The sequence below is a fragment of the Nematolebias whitei genome, chromosome 6 (assembly GCF_014905685.2).
Source record: "Nematolebias whitei isolate Nwh7 chromosome 6, NemWhi1, whole genome shotgun sequence".
NCBI classification, from domain to species: domain Eukaryota; kingdom Metazoa; phylum Chordata; class Actinopteri; order Cyprinodontiformes; family Rivulidae; genus Nematolebias; species Nematolebias whitei.
The window spans coordinates 16278629-16296541 of NC_056503.1; the positions used below are offsets into that span (position 1 = coordinate 16278629).

The window sequence follows — 17913 nt, forward strand, 5'->3', positions numbered from 1 at the left end:
TATATATATATATATATATATACGTATGTAAATACTACAATAAACTACTACTACTACTACTACTACTACTTGGACAGCTGTCTCCCTATTTCATGGTTTTTCACTTATCACGGGGGGGGGGGGGCTTGGTCCCTAACACACATGATAAACAAAGAGAACACTAATGCTTTCAGAAAACTTGAATTATTGATCAAGACTGCTTAGATGGATTGCAAGAAAATTTGGCTGTTCAGACGCAAAATGCAAAGAAATGAGAAACGTTTGCACAGTACAGTATAGTTGTTGTTGTTTTCTAATTTGGAAACCCTTTTCTTAAAACCGATTCCCAGTTTAACTCGTGTGTTATGGTACATTTTGGCAACAGCACAATGAACATCCAAAAAATTCAGTGCGAGATTGTCTTTGGTGTATTTTACAGCAGAGCAGGAGAACAGCACAGAAGAATACTCTGACAGCTTTGGCCATAAAGACCAGCCTCTTTATGCAGAACATTAGCTTTAATTTTGCATTAGTAATAATTTGTGTTTAAAAGCACAAAACATGTTCCTCCCTCAAGCTTTAATGCAGACAGCACGGCTGACTTGTCCTCTGTTGTTGCAGGAATAAACACAATCCAGGATCAGGAGTTTTATTCTGTGACACAACCGTTTACTCTTAGCTGAACCCAGTTTTATTTATATAAAGATTCAGTTTACGTCCAACAAAACATTCCTAACATAAAGATAAGCCTGTAAGGCAGCAAGAAAATGATCACGCATTTATACCTAAAGAGTATATAAAAAGCACAATGCAGTAAAATTAACACTTGTGTGGAGACCAGGTACGTAGGTGGTCTATCTGTGAGGCCAAGAGCACAGAGTTTTATGAGGACGTGCACGTCGCAGACCTCCAGAGAAGAGACAGGCTTTCACATGTCCACAGAGTGTGTTCACACAAGTACTTTTTCTGTTAACTTGATCCGATCAGTCAGGATGTATGTTAACATTTATAAACGGAACCAGAGACAGTTTGAAGTACTTATTGAGCTCGGACCAATTAAATAGGCAGTAGATTAGTAGGGTGAATGAGCAGAGGCCTGGGAGTTGTTTGACAACAAATTATTTTAGAGTGAAAAAAATGATCAAGGAAGAATTAAAGAGTGATCCGAGTAAAATCCTCGGCACCAAGTTGAAACAGATGAATGTTATGCAAGAAGCACCTGAACCTGTGGAAGTAGTTTTGTGAACATGCATCTATTTCCCCCAACACTTCACACTGATCCAGCACAAGAGTTCAACCAGTTCATGTGAAGAAAACCATGAAATAGGAAACCACCTCAAACTAATCTAATCCACGTTCACGTTTTTTTAATATTCTGATCTTTCACATTCGTTTCTGTTCATTCCAGTATATTTTTAATCTTTCTAATAAGTTAGCTATTTTAAATGAAGCATTCACTCTCATGTTTTTCTGAGCTTGTCATCTTCCTCTATGTTTTGATCAGATTTATTGAATCCAGTTGCACTTTTAAGAAATAAATCTGTATAATTTATTGTAATAAAGATTATGAAACATGCGAATAATCACATATAGATTTAATTTTTTTTTACAGGAAATGTCCCAAAAGACTTAACATATCTTCAGACAACAACAGTATAATACACACAAACATTATTGTGTTTTAAACAAAATCAGACTTTGCATTTCTTTTGGTTTTTACTGTGTTTGATGCATTTACAACGGTGGAAAATGAGTAGTTTCGTTCTTAAAAACATTACATCATAATACAAAGTCAAATTGTATTGGCTTTATTTTTTTTATTACTTATTTTAACACTCCACCCAAATTACACCACACATCCACGCTCCTAAAACAGGAAATAAGGTGAAAAATAAACTCTTCTTTGGCCTCTGGTAAAATCGCTACATCTAAAAAATTTAACTAGCATTTCTTGCAGGCATGTCAAAGTTAAATTAAAGATCTCACACAATCCGTTAGTGCTTGTAGTATGTTTTGAGGATGCTTCTCAGCCACTATCACACCAAATGTATTATTAAATATGTATAAAAGTGACTGAGGTGTAGCCCTTTTAAAATAAGCTGCAGGGTTTGTCTTAAATTGGGTTAACTCTACGATAATAGTACGGTAAATGTAATTACACTAAAAAAACACTCGCTACATGAATTTACTTTCTGTAAATGAGAAGCAACTGGATGATGTCCTCAGGCTGCTGGCTGATCTTATAAAATGATGACTCTCTCAGAAGAATTCGCCTAAATGTCTGAATAATAATGAATAATGTTCAAGAAGATATAAAATATCATCATGTGCTTCTGGGTAACGCTGCAGCTGCAGACAGGCTGTTTGCTGCTGGATGCATTTTAAAACTATTAGTTTACTTGTTGGGTCTGACCCACGTGTTTTATCATCACTCTCTCTGCACTGGCCTTTTGCAGCTAGTTTATATTAATGCTATGTTCTTAATTTACTTTTAACAAAAAGGCAGCACGCAGAGCTGAAATTCATGAGCCAACTTGTCGCATTCAGTGTTTTCAATATTCATCTAATCTGATTGTAGAAAAAATGTTAGTAAAAGTGCTGGCAGTTCATTTTAAATACACAATAACATGATTAGTTTAACCATGTCAGCAAATATTGCAAAAGAGATCCTTTATTATGATTTTGTTTAACAGGGTTGGAGGTTTTTTGTTTTGCTAGGTTGAACTTATATTTATTAGTCGGCTATGAGAATGTCTAAAAGGCTTCTACTTTATTTACTGGGGACTGCCTACTAAGGCAGCCACTTATTATTATCCACCTGACTTAGGGTTTCTTAACTTTGTCTTACTCTTACATCAACTTTAATGCGTCCTGAACCGTAAAGTATAACCCCACAAATGTTATATCAAATGACCGGCTCAGCCCAGTGATGTGTGCTATTACTTTTATTGGCGTTTCCAGTTACCATGGCGATGTAATTTGCAAACAAAGACACCATTTTTCTCATTGAAAATCACTGAAAGAACTAACAGCCTCTAACTATCTCAGTGAGGTCACATGATCTTAAGAGGTCTCTGAACAAAACTCGGAAAGCGAACCCCAACACGCAGTGCTGCAAATCAAAATTTTAAATGGGCAGCAGCGTGGCAGTCCCCGTCAAATTTTCTCCAGGAGTTTTCTAGTTTAATTTGTTTGTTTGTTTTATTTATTTATTTAAATAATCATTCCTATAAAAATGATGACTTATTTGCAAACCAACAATAAATGTTTCTAACTGTAATCTCGGGTTTAGACTTTATTGTGTTTAAGAATCAAACCGAGAAAGAAAAAAAGACTAAATTAAAAAGAAGTTTGTGTGTTTTCTTGTCTCAGTCCAGTTGTTTCCATTTCATCACATGACCCAGATGAGTGAATCTACAGATACATCTGCAGGTTATTTTTAATTTTGATTGGTTTCCAATTGGTGGTCTTCTGTGTGTGTTTGTGTGACAGACTCTAATGGAGGCTGTGTGGCCAAGCTTTCATTCTCCTGCCCTCTGAAGGGATTCTACTGCCTTTACGCCAAGTCCTTCTTCAACCTGACGAGCACACAACCTCACCTATGGATTCACATCATGCTGCTGCATTTACAGGTGACTTCAAAGTTCCAGATGTGAAACACCTAAAACTACTGTAAAACCACTGAACCATGGCAATGTTTTGTTTTTGCCCATACTAATGAACCATTGAGTAACAACAAAGTCCATGCTCAATAATCCAGGTATACAATCCAACATTTTTCAGTCAGGTCATCTGGACAGTTTCTTTTTTTTGTGCTGAAACGTTTTGCCTTCAATCCAGAAGGCTTCACCAGTCAAGGAAACACACAACAAAACTGATTCTTCCCGCAACAGCTTACTCCAAAGTGGAACAAACCAGTTCTGCTTGTGATTAGATGGTCTCTTTGGTATCCCCCCTCCTGATGAAGCCTTCCGGACCGAAGGCGAAACGTTTCCGCACAAAAAAAAAAGAAACTGTCCAGATGACCTGACTGAAAAATGTTGAACCATTGAGTAGTTCTTATTTAAATGCATATTGATAACCTAACTGTTATTGTTGTAACAGTAGCTGACAAGAATGTTCATATAAACATCAAATCAAAATACAGAGAAAACCCATTCTTAGCTTGGCTAAATACTTTTGGTTAATCAGTTTACACATTCCTTTTAGCACACGATCAAATTTTAATGGTAAAAAGCTGAGGTCAAAGTGATACAGACGTAGCATGTGTTTGTAGGACACAAGCTGATAGTGGATGTGTGTAATAAAGGCTGCCACATCAATGTATCTTAAAAATGCCACTGCTTCCCTCTAGATGAGAGGCGCAAACACTGCAAATAATATTTGTTATCATTCTTACACACATCATCATTCTTTGTTGTTGAAATGAGGGAGCTGAGCTGTTTACCAGTCGGGTCTTTGTTCTTACCCTCACCTATGGTAACAAACTGGATGGATGGATCCACTTGCTCTCGTGCAAGGCGGACACCTCCTCTCCTTCTCCTGTTCTCCTGCTTTTGTTTACTCTCTGTCTGTGTCTCGGGGCTCCTATTTACACATCTTCTGAAATGAAAACAACCGTCATGGATCTGGTCAGTTGGACTTTCAACACATTCAACAAAATCTTTTCAACAAAGTGACATGGTCCTGGAGGCCCCCATGTCCCGCTGAGACTCATACGGCAGGATACGTCATGAATCCGTGGGGAGTTTGGGAGCTGATGTGTCCTTCCATTCTGTCTCAGGAGAATGCCGAAGATGTTTATATAACTGGATTCATGATAGCAGGGTTTCTGCTCTCTGGCATCGGTGGATTTCTGTGTTATTGACTATTAAGGAATATGGCAGCAGCAGTCGGCAATGAAAAAAAAAACTGCCAAGTCTGTGTGAAGGTTTGGTTCGTGCTTCAAGTACTCAAAATCAGCTGATTTATGAGCTAAACTGTAAGATGGAAGTGATTTGTGAGATTGCAGGCCACCTGTGACTTTAGGACTCGCCAGCATGTTGGAGATGACCTTGGAGGAGCCTTGTAGGCACGGACCAGTGGAATGCCCACTAATCTGTCCATTTTGGATCTTAAAAGTACCAGCAGGACTCAAGGCTGACAAAAAAAACAGTCTTCCTGAAAAAAATCAACAATTGTGCCTTGTCTGAATCTGACTCCCCCGTCTGGCCTCGAAAACAGGACGACTTATCAAATTTCTCCTGGGCTATGTGTAAACTAAGGAAAAAGCTTTGTCTATCGCAACACCCCCCGAGAACTTCTGTGAAGGCTTATCAGAGCTGTGCCGGTTGATGAGCATCATATCAGGATTACACTACAGTCTATCTGGAAGTGCTTCATGGACAAATCTCACCGTCTTGTCATAAAATGCATATGTAATGTGTTTATAAATGTGCTGGCAGAGTTTTTTGATGTCTTAAATTGTGTCCTGATGGGACAAGATGTGAAAATATATTTTCTGTAATGCCACTATCCATCCTCATGGATTTTTCCCCTTTTCCATCTAAAAGTTTTCTGAAAAAGAATAAGGGGCCGCGCTCCAGTAGCAGCAGCAACGTGCACTCTGCCCATCTTTTGGACGACTGTACAAACATAATCTCACTGTATCTTGGTACAATGATAATAAAGCTTATTCTGAATCTGATTCTGATAGATGGATGGTGTATTCGAGCAGCAGTTATGAGGGTAATAGCTGGGGGAAAAACATCCTCCTTGCCAACTATTATTTAACAATATTTAGAAGTTTTATTTTACAAAACTGTCATTGGCCTTTATTTTGTAGTATAGGGTCATTCATTAAAAGCAAATGAGTGCCTATCCCCCCCCCCCCCCCCGACCTTTTTGGCTCCTTTCTCAGGGGTTGCCACAGTGTTCGAACTTACACAAAGTCTTGGCAATTGTTTTTATGCCAGCTATCCTTCCTGATCCAGCCACACATGTGCCCGGAAAGCAGATACTTAAAAGTATTCAGAATCCAAATTAACAACAACCTGTTGTTTTATTAAGCCATTGATTGTAATTTGAATCTATTTTCCTCCATCTAGAACCCAACAATGTTCAATGACCTGACTGAACATTGTTGGATTTTTTACCTGGATGATTGAGCATGAACATTTTGCATTTTGAAGACCTAAGTGTGAGCTTTAAATATGTTGATTCTAAATAAAGCGTGGATCATTTTAAAAAGACTGAACTGTTGAAGTATGCAAAAAGTATTTCTGTGTTTTCAAATAAGACCAAAAACAGGCATTTAAATGAAAAATAATAAATAAAAATTTACAGTGTCTGTGTAAAATGTTCCAGAACATACCGCCAGAACAGCTTCAAAACAACTTTTTATTGAACCTCAAATTCTTTGCGTCTCTGCTGGAGGGATTCGTGAACTTTTCCAAGAATGTTTCCTCATTTGGTATTTGCTATTTCTCTGAAGCACCAGCTGTGCTCAACACACTGGTCACTGCATGCATGTCTCAATGCTTAACATCAGTTTTTATGATGGGATTTTATTGCTGGAGTAAATGTTTTTGGTAGGTCGGTTATCTCAGTTTACCGTCCTCTGTTAGATGAGCTAACAAGTTTATCTTGGATGCTATCTGTGCCATCTGGTAATTCCTGTGCTTCATATTGATGTGGTCATGATGCATGTGAGGCAAAGCCTACATTGCTTTGGGAAAGTATACATACCCCCGTGACCTGTACAACCCCTTTTAAAAGCAAATTTCAAGTCTTGCCAGAGATTTTCAGATTCAGGACTGGACTTTGACTGGGTCATTCAAACACAATGCTTTGATATTAACCACTCTGCTGCAGCTCTGGTTGGATATTTAGAGTTGTCTTACTGGAAAGTGAACCTCTGTCTCAGTTTCAAGTATGTTGCAACGTCTAACAGTTTTGTTTTTTTCCCCAGGAATGCCTTGTTTTTTTTTTTTATTCATCTTCACATTAGCTCAACCAGCTTCCCTGTCCCTGCTGGAGAACAGCATCCACACAGCATGCTGCTGCCCTCACCATGTTTCATAGTGAGGACAGTGTGTTCAGGGTTATGTGCAGTGTTAGTTTTCCGCCAATCAGTGTTTTGCATTTAGGCCTAAAGACAGACTTTTGGTCTGATCTAATCAGAGCTTTCTCCACTGTATGCTGTGACCCCTACATGGCTTGTGGCAAACTGCAAACAGGATGTTTTATGTGTTTCTTTCAACAATGGCTTCTCTGCCATTCCTCCATAAAAGTAAAATTTCTGGAGTCCACCACTAAGACAGTATTTGTCCTGTCAACAGATTCCATCACCTGACTGTGGATCTTTGCTGCTCCTTCTTGGCTACTTCTTGTATTAATGCTCTCCTTGCCTGGCCTGTTAGATTAGGTGGATGGCTAAGTTATGAAGGTTTGCGGTTGTGAAATGGATTGGCAAGTAAGGACCCAAAGATGTAAACTGACACAAAGACTATAAAAATTAGTTAATCCCCAAAACAAGATAAAATGATGACAGGGCAGCAAACCAAAATGCTGAAAACTAAACCAATATGGAGCTAATGGGGAACACTCAGACAAGCATACAGGACGATGGACTGGAGCTTGAATAAGAATCAGAAGGATAAGTAGTGGGGTGACAGATGAAACTAATGAACATGAGGAGCAGAAATGAAAGATTAAATGTGATTTAAAAAAGACTGAGACAGGGAGACACTGAGAAACTAAACCCAAGGAATCTCAAAAATAAAAGAAGGAAAAATATGGTAACATATAAGCACAATTACAAAAGGAATAAAACAAAACGGCAGCACGGTGGCGCAACTGGTAGAGCTGCTGCCTCTCAGCGAGCAGGTCCTTGATTCAAACCCCAGTCCAGGGGCCTTTCTGGGTGGAGTTTGCATGTTCTCTCCGTGCATGCGTGGGTTTTCTCCGGGTGCTCCGGTTTCCTCCCACAGACCAAAAACATGCATGTTAGGCTGATTGGTAACTCTAAATTGTCTCTAGGTGTGAGTGAGAGAGTGAATGGTTGTTTGTCTCGTTTGTCTCTATGTGGCCCTGTGATGGACTTGCGACCCGTCCAGGGTGTACCCCGCCCCTCGCACAGTGATTGCTGGACATGGGCACCAGCGACCCCCGTGACCCAAAATGGAATAAGCGGGTAAAGATAATGAATGGATGGATAAAACAAAACAGCTAAAACAAACACAAACTTCATGACCATGAAATCCACTTCACCATTATTCACAGTTTTGTTGCTCATTCACATAAAATTCCAGCATATAACTTTGAAGTTTGTGGCTGTATTGTGACAAACTTTGTAAAAGCTTCAAAGGGTATAAATATTTTCATAAAGCACTGTAAACATCAAACTTGTCCATGTTGTCAGTGAACCAGTTGTTCTGTGCAGATTTTTATGGCCAAATGGCATCAAAATACAGACTTACTATTTCTTTTTGTTGAAACATCTGAAAAGTTTCAATAAATAGAAACTATCCAGAGGACCTGACATAACTTTGTTGGATTTTTCTACCTGGATTATTGAGCATGAATCAGGAAGTTCTCCGTTCTCAGTCAGTGAGGTTAATAAACTGTTAAAAGATCTTGATCCTAAAAAATATGCAGGTCCAGATGAACTTCCACCTTATTTCTCAAGGCTGGACGCTCATATCAATACAGTCCCTGTGGCCCACAACTTTAACCTGTCCATAAGCCAAAACTCCATTCCAGATGCTTGGAAAACAGCCTTTGTTCTTCCGTTGCTGAAGGGAGGTGACCAGACCTCACTGAACAACTATCGACCAATCTCTAAACTCTGCATTTTAGCCAAGGTTCTAGAAAAACGGATAAACTCTCAAATTAAAAATTACCTGGACTCATTTAACATCTTACCTCCACATCAATCTGGTTTCAGGAAGCAACACAGCACAACCACTGCTTCACTGAAGGTTCTTAATGACATTGTTGAAGCACTGGATGCTAAGGATTATTGTGCTGCACTTTTCTTAGACCTGTCTAAAGCTTTTGACACTGTGGATCATAACATCTTGTGTCATAAACTCTCAGAAATCGGTTTCTCAGAACACACCATTGGTTGGTTCTCTAAATACCTCTCAGACCGGAGGCAATGTGTTCAACATAATGGTTCTTCCTCCAGTTATTTAACAGTCAACAATGGTGTACCACAAGGCTCAGTCTTAGGACCCACCCTCTTTACAATCTACATACATAATGTAGGTAAAAACATCCCTAATGCATCCATACATTTCTATGCTGATGACACAGTTGTTTATTGTCGAGCTAAAACTGTTGCTAAGGCTTTCCAGCTTTTGAAATCTGCATTTGACATCATCCAGACAGATTTGTTCCACCTCAAACTTGTCCTAAATGCCGACAAAACCGAATGGATGCTTTTTTCAAATAGGAAGTTGGTCCCAGCAGTTTTTCCTCCAATTTCATCCTCAAATGGTGTCCCCATTGAGTTTGTTGATTCCTATAAATATTTGAGTATCTTGGTTGACTCGCATCTCTCTTTTAAGCTCCATGTGGAAAACCTAGTAAAGAAACTGAACGTTAAACTGGGTTTCTTTTTCAGAAACAGATCCTGTCTAACTCTGAATGATAGGAAACGCCTTGTATCTGTGATTTTCCTTCCCTCCATTGATTACGGTGACATTATTTACATGAACGCTCCTACAAGCACCCTGCAGATGTTGGATGCTGTCTATCATGGTGCACTAAGATTCATAACTGGCTGTGATTATCGTACCCACCATTGCACCCTGTATTCACTGGTTAACTGGACATCATTAACTTCACGCAGACACTCTCACTGGTACATTTTCATCTTTAAATCACTTCTTGGTCTGTTGCCTTCATACATCTCCTCCTACATGTCTCTGCGTGAGTACAGCTACAGCGTGCGCTCTCAGGACATTATTACCTGAAGTGTTCCCTCAGTGAGGACTGAACTTGGCAAAATGGCCTTCTCCTACTCCGCTCCTGTTTCCTGGAATATCTTACAAAAAGATTTGAAGCTCTCGAATTTGACCTCTCTAAGTGGCTTTAAGAATCTGTTGGACTCCTGACAGGGACCAATGTAGACATGTTCCTGTTTTTAGTTTTCTACATACGCCTTAGAATCTAGCTGTTTTTTGTTACTTTTTTTTAGCCATCTTATTTGTAAAAAAATAAAATTAAAATACTGTATGCCTTTTTATAACTGTCTATTGTTGTAGCTGTTGTCCATTGTTGTCATCTTTCTTTGTTGAAATCAGGTCTTTCTTGTAAATAAGTCCTCGAGGCTCAATGGGATTTACCTGTCTAAATAAAGGTTGAATGAATGAAAAAGTTGTTCCTTTTAAGTTTTCATGCCTCTGTCATTTTAGTTTTTTTTTCCTGTTCTTCCTACACTGTATTTCTTCTGTTTTTATACCAACTTATCTTAGTCCACGTTGTTTTGTTTTGTTTTCTTTCATTAAAAAAAAAATCTTTCTTTTAACCAGAGTGAGTCCAGTGTCCCGCTGTCCTCCAGAGACAAGTGTGTCCAAAGATTGGCTTTTCTCTGGGAGAAGACGCAGCTTAAAGGCTCTCACAGTTTTTCTATGGCCATGACACAGAACACCACCCCACTGAGGAAGGTAACTGGACATGAGCAAGTGTGTGTGTGTGTCTTTGTATTTGTTACCTTGTAAGGCCCATTTTTCTAACGCATACTACAATGTGAGGTTGCGAGGTACAATGTGTTAATTTTTTGTATTGAACATTTTTTGAATACAATGTGAGGACCAACTTCTCCTTATGAGGCCCAAAGCCCGGGCCCCATATTGCCGTTGGTGGGTTAGGGGTTAGGTTTAGGACTAAGGTGTGAATTGACGGTAAGTTAGGTTTAGAGTTAAGTATGTACTGGTAATGGTTAGGTTGAGGGGTAGGGTCAGAGTTAGGCTATAGAAATGAATTAAAAATGAATGGAAGTCATTGCAAAGTCCCTGTAAATATAGAAAGACAAACGTGTGCGTATGCGTGTGTGTGGTCATGCTGACTTGCTTTAAAAAAACACTATCTTTCTCCTGCAGAGGGAATGAGGTCATCACTGGTGTGGAAAAACAAAAACCTGAAAGAAAGGAAAGGGAAGTGTCTTCTGTGTTTAGATATGGACTCTATTAAACGGGTGTTTCTTTATACAAAGGCGTCTCTCTGCTCTGACTCTTTGTGTTCAGGTTTGTTTGTCTGTGTGTGTCAACGATTGAGCTACAAAGTGAATCTCAGCCGGTTTGACATAAAAACTGTGTGACTGTGCTCGTGAGCGTGTTTGTGTGCATTTTTGAAAGTATGTGGATGTGTTTTTTGCAGACCCTTCACAATGTGACAAGTTAAGAGACCATTAGGAAAGAATTAGACCCACAGAGAAAAGCCATCTGTCCATCATCTTTCCTCTAAATATACCAGCTATGGTTACCACACAGAGTCTGGATTTATCACAAGTACCCCTACATGTGTTCACAGCAAGGTTTCCACTTATTCATGCTTTTTTTTTAAAAGATCTATTGTCCCAGTTTTTTTCTAAAATGTGCATGTTCCATAACTTCAGAGAATATCACAGTGATTACATCAGTGTTGTGGATTTGTTTATTAATCCTAGTTACATACTTATATACGCCTGAATTTATGTCAAACTTAAACTATATTATCAGCTAATATAATTCACACTCAAGGACAGAGTATGAATATTGAGCTAAAATTGTATGTGGTGGTAGCTGAGAGTTATCCCAAACAAATACTCTTAAGCGCTAAATGATTGTGCAAGTTTTTACTGTACTCTGTGGAATTCAGAGTCAGAGTCAGAGTCAAAGTTTCTTTATTGTCATTCGCACCTCATGTGGTACATGTGGTGGAGCGAAATTATGTACACAGGGTCCCAGTTACATCCAACAATAAAATGTCTAAGAAAAACAGTAATAACATCTAAGATATGAACTAAGAAAAACATCAACTAAATATACACGAAGCACTCATAACATAAAACATTGAACATCAGCACAAACATGAACATGAGTCTGTGAGCAGATGTGCACGCATGAACACATCAACATTGAAACAGATCAGCAGCAACATGAAACGGATCAGCAGCAACATGATATGGTTTTTCACAGTGATTATTCTAGTTAGAGATTCATGAGTCTAACAGCCTAAGCCAGAATTATGCTTATTATTGATTCAAAATGTCTGTAGTTCTCCTTTCTTAACATAGGATGATATTAGAAAGCATTGGCTCAGAAGGTGGCTGTAATGAATTAAAATAGGGACCCAGAAATTCATCCACCACAGAGACGTGAATGAAAATATTTGTTGGAAATTTGTTAGGAGGGGAACTCCTGAGGAAGAATGTCAGCTGAAACTCTGCAGAGAGAGAGAGAACAGGTTGGTGACTGGGATTGCCTTGAGACTATGAGAATGTGAGAGGTTCTGAAGCACTAACCTGCAGAGTTTGAACACGGGTGGAGATGCAGCAGTTGCGATGACATCAGAGGAAAGGAAGGTTTGGAGGGACGGAGGTACAGCCAGATCCGTGATGTGCGAATATAACCTGGAATGTCCAACAAACACTCCTCTTCAGCTTGCGGAGCTTGGTTCTGGGAACTCACAACTCCCTTGAGTCTGGAGTCAGAGATCGTGGTCAAAATACAGGCAAGGGTCATTCACAGAGATGCACAAAAGGCAATAATTATCAGTGGGGTTTAGCGGGAATCGGTGGTCAGAAGGCAGAGCGAAAGTCGAGGTCCAGATAGCCGAGTGGCAGAAGCATCCGTCATGGGCAAGGCAAAAAGGAGAGGAGTCTGGGGTCATGAATTGGGTCATAAACAAGAGCAGGAACAAGAACGCTGGATACTTCAGGCATGAGGTGATTAGATAATCTGGCAGGGAGGCAGAGACTGGGGAGCGCTTAAGAAGCGCAGCGCACAGGTGCTGCAGGATGGAGAATGAGAGTGACACAGGTGAGCTGAGTGAAGCTGATGAGTGGAGGAGTTTAGCAGGGCAAGCAGAAAATACATAAACATGGGCCTGACTTGACATGAAACATGAATCATTACAGGTGGCAAACAATCTTTTTTTTAATTTTTTTTTTTTTTATCTAGTTCAGTTATTGGCAGTTTTACAGCAGGCATGTTTGAACCAAAGAACATTGTCAGCAACCATTAAATCATGGTTCAGAAAGACAGAGATGAAAAACCCACAACAACACAGGTACGTAAAAACAAATTTGTTTTGGAGTTAGAAAGTCACAATGTCTGTGGAAAGAACTGAGTTGAGATTAGAAAGGTTTCCAGTGGTGAGGATTTAAGGATTTGTGTGCATCAGGACTGGTGCAGAAGTGAAGAGTTCTGTTTTCTTCTTCTTTTGACTGTCCCCTTCTTCCGTGGTCGTCACAGAGAGCTAACTCGCACACAGACTTTGCAATTGTTTTTATGTCCTTCCTGACACAACCACAGACCACCGAGCTATCACAGCCCTCTGTGTGGAGCAGAGAGCTGCTATCTAGGGCCTCCAGGTGAGCAGATGGTGGGGGTTAAGGGCCTTGCTCAAGGGCCCAGAGTGGGGCAAATGTGGTTGGAGGCATATGTGGGTGTTTCACCTTTTCCATCCACGTTTTGATATTGTCGGTCGATGGGGTTGAACCGGTGACCTTACGAACACAGGCTCGCCTTCTCTAACCTCTGCACCACCACTCCCTCGAGAAGGAAAGAGCTCCGTAAGTCACTGAAATGCCTATTCAAATTTCGGGGATCAGACAAAAGGTTTGGTGATTGGGGTGAGTCTTATCAACAGATAATCAATTAGGCTATATTTTTAAAAGAATCAGTCATTTTAATAAAATATAGAAACTCAGGAAACGTAGTTTCATATGTGTTGGGATAGGTCATTCTGCCACAGTTTTTTCTTGTCCAGGTCAGTCTTCACCTGCCTGTTTCGTCTATTTTCAAAGATGCATCCTAAAAATCAGTGAGGAGACATAGCCTTGACATGAAGTTGGTTCTCTATGAGTCACTGCAGTACATGTGTCTGATGTGGTTTGAAGGGTCTCTAAAAAACAATCATCCAGATATATGAACAGAAGTTAATGATATCTCTCCAAATGTTTATCTAACAAGGTTGAGTCAGGTCCTCTGGCTGGGTTCTTCTTTGTTGAAATGTTTTGTCTTCTTTCCAAAAGACTTCTTCAGTCTGACTAGTTTCAGGCAATCCTGGCCAAAGTGGTTCAAAGTTGGGTCAGGTCCTTTGGACCTGACTCAAAATCTTGTTAACTAATGCATAAAAGATGGTGGGGACATTGGGTAATCCTATAGGCATGACCAGGTACTCAAAATGTCTCATTGGGGTTTTCAGCCTTCCACTAATTTGCTTATAGTATACATATGAGATGTGTTTCTTAGGTCCAATTTAGAAAAAATATGTTTATAATTGTTAAAAATGTTAGTGGATACTTCCAACATTTTTCAGTCAGGTCATCTGGACAGTTTCTTTTTTTTTGTGCTGAAACATTTCGCCTTCGGTCCGGAAGGCTTCATCAGTCAAGGAAACGCACAACATGATTCTTCCCCCAACAGCTTACTCCAAAGTGGAACAAACCAGTTCTGCTTGTGATAAGATTAGTGGATACTTGTGTTATACCACAATTTGAGTCAAACTCTGATAATCAATGCAGGCTCACAGGGTCCTGTCCTGTTTCTCCATGAAGAAAAAAATCCTGTTCCTAACACATGGTCTCCCTTTTCTGGTTTGGACAGGCTATACAGTTGACTTGAAGAAGGTAGAGCTACAGGTAGCAAGTCAATGCCACAGTCATAACACCAATGAGGTGGCAGAGAAAAAGTTTTTTGTTACTGAAAACAAGCAGGATCTTGATGGTCATGATACACTGTGGGGATTGTGGAAACATCAGTGGGTAACTATGGGTGCACAGAGCATGAATACTGGAGGTAAAAACAACAGAGCATAGGCAGTTGGATGGGCAGATTGGATTCCAATCATCGACTCTCTTTTCTACACTATTAATCGTAGGGATGTGCTTTTCGAATCATGGGTAGCCAAAAAATTGGGGTGAGTAAGGTGAGAAAATTATCAAAAACCTACTCACTTCCCAATGGTTACCAGAAACAATAAAGTGGATGGGTACTTTCTGGTGCTTTATAGTGGTTAGGACTTGTCTGTTGAGAGCAGAGTCAAAGAGTGGCTTAGGGAGGATTAGTGATTATCTTCATCCATTTTTAAAATACTCTGTTAATTCCCAAAGGGGAAATAAAGTCTCTGCATCTTTCTAACTGAACATGTGAGCACACACGTGGAACAAAGGCTGCCATCTAAGGCACCCAGGGAGCAACAAGTAGGTTAAGGGCCTTTTTCAAGGGCACACAGTGGGACAAATAATGGTAGAGGCAGATATGGGTGCTTCGCCTTTCCTACCCAGATTTTATTGTGCTGGTCTAGGTATTCAAACTTGCATTCTCTCGATCACAGGCTTGCTATCAGTGCCCAACTGTTTAATAAGTTCTTCATCAATGAAGTATTGCTCTGCACCAGAGTTAACTAAAGCTTATAATATAAGGTGGGTTGTTTAAAACATAGAATGGTAGTTAACAAGCAATGGATAAGAGAGGAACATGTATACTGATCAACCAGTATCCCTAGAACTGCTGGTGGAATATCCTATTATTTCCCAAATAGGGCAGGAGGTGATCCACAATAGATTAAAGCATTTGTTCTGAAGTGTCTTTGTCTTTATTCTGGAGCAAGTATTGTTATTGCATTGGTTCAGGATAAGGAAGGTTTGGCAGAGGAGATGTAGACAAAGAGAAAATGCTGGTACGATTTGATCATTAGGGAGTTGGGTTTTGAGATTTGCAATGTCTCTTTAGATCTCTCCTTTAGACAATTGTCCATATAGATAATTTGACTAAAAACAATTGTTGATTTAATCAGGTTGTTTGTTGGGCAGCAAGTTAATATTTTAGTTGCTTTGACAAATAATTGACAAAAGCACTTTTTAACACTTGTTTGTTCCAGCCCATTCCAGCTCGCCTTTACAGTAAGAACTAGAAAATGCACACAAAAGAAAATTGGCAACAGAAGCTTGCACAATTTTAATTTTTAAGAGACTGGTTTTCATTTTCTTGTTGGAGATGATCAAAAGCTTTTTGGAACTTAGAAATAAATGCAGTGAATGGGAAGTTTTCAGTTGGGAGATTAGTTTGGGGAGGCTTCTGCACAACGTAACATTCAGCGAATTAATAAGCCCACCAAGACAATTTTAGAATTGTGAATAATGTCAGGGACAGTCTGACTCCTGAGGCTGATAGAGAACTTCACTGACTGAATAGAGACTTTATGGTTGACTCCTGACAACTCACTTTAGTAGTTTTATTGCAGGGTGAAAACAAAAAAGTTAATCTGACATCATGGGGCAGATGGAAGTGTAGGGTTCAGGCTCAGGAGGCAACTCAAGTGCAGACTCAGATGGCAAGGTAGTAAAAACATTTATTGAATCAAAATACTCTTCAGGGCTTACCTCTTGCCTAGCAAATTACCCACAAGGAATGGAGAACATGAAGGAGACAGAAGAACCCCACAAGGCCGACAGGTCACAAACAATGCACGGATGAGGAGTGAAGGACAGAGCACGAATACATACAGACACAGCTAATAAGGGGAACAGGAACACCTGGTAAGAGGGACCCAAACATAGGTGAAAGATATTGTACATTGAAGAACAAGCAGGAGGAATGAACTGAAGAACTAGAAAAACCGACAGGTAAGTGACAAAAATAACCAGGGTATCCTCACACTGACAGGAGGAAGGTAAGCAACACACATCTGGAATAAAGAACAAATGTCCTGGAACAAGAAACGATCAGTAGTGACGTTGTTTTAAAGAACATTGTGCCAAACCTCAAGAGAACAAAAACACTGGGCCTCAAAGGTAAATCACTTGTGTATCACATACAGTCTTGAGATTAATCCCCGAGTAGACAAATGACAGAGGATCCCAAGCCCAAGAGTGAAATAGTGAGTATGTTTACTTACAAGAGACTTTAAGTACATGGGGAGGGATATTTTGTAAAGAAGGAACACAGTGGTCAGTTTCTGAGAATTTGTCAGGAACCAGGGTTTTGGATTCAAAATAGCCAGACACAAGAGTAAAAAATTAAAACAGTTTATTTATTATTGCAGCTGCAGCAAGGGAGAGGATCCAGTAGAGATGACAGGTCTTCACAAGAACAGACACCATGGAAGGTATAATAATTCGGCAAAGGACAAGTGAAAGTGGAACTCTTTAAATAAGGCCAAGAACAGGTGCAGTGAATCAGGGCTGATGAGCTGAAAGTGCAGAGGGGGGCGTGGCTAATGTCAGAGAAGACAAATAACATGACAAAGAGAAGCAGAAACATGACATGATAGGGCTGTGAGTGTGAGACAGGGGCTGATGGGGGGTCAGCGGGGGCCACTGACCATAACATAGCCCCCTCCCCCATCCAGCATCCTGACGGACCACCAGGGGGGAAAAAAAATAGCTAGAATCGGGCGGGTGGAGGGCGTCCGGAGGCGGACAAGAAAAGAAGTGGGTGGGTGGAGGGGGTCTTGGAGGAGGGCAGGAAACAGATTTGCAACCAGAAGGGCTGTCTAGAGCTGTTCCAGGGCTCCGGTGGGCGGTCATGAGGTTGTCCGGCAAGTGGCAATGTCAAGGCTGGGCGACCGTCCAATACCTTGCGATTGGGTCAGATCTGCGGCAGTTGTGGAGCCCTGGGGTACTGCAGCTGGCGACGTGGCAGGCTGTGGAGCTGCAGCAGATGTGGTGGGGTCCTGGGGCTCTGCAGCAGAAAACGTGGTGGAGGCCTGGGGCTCTGCAGCAGACGACGTGGTGGAGGC

General features: G+C 40.3%; 1 protein-coding gene across 3 annotated transcripts in view; it reads left to right on the forward strand.

Moving 5' to 3' along the window:
* Window positions 1-17913, forward strand: part of veph1 (ventricular zone expressed PH domain-containing 1) — a 139214-nt gene that overhangs the window by 110760 nt on the left and 10541 nt on the right. For all 3 annotated transcript variants that reach the window (XM_037677410.1, XM_037677408.1, XM_037677409.1), the window contains 2 exons: window positions 3472-3611; window positions 10497-10631. In XM_037677410.1, the coding sequence (XP_037533338.1) occupies window positions 3472-3611; window positions 10497-10631 (275 nt within the window). The remainder of the gene's footprint in view (window positions 1-3471; window positions 3612-10496; window positions 10632-17913) is intronic.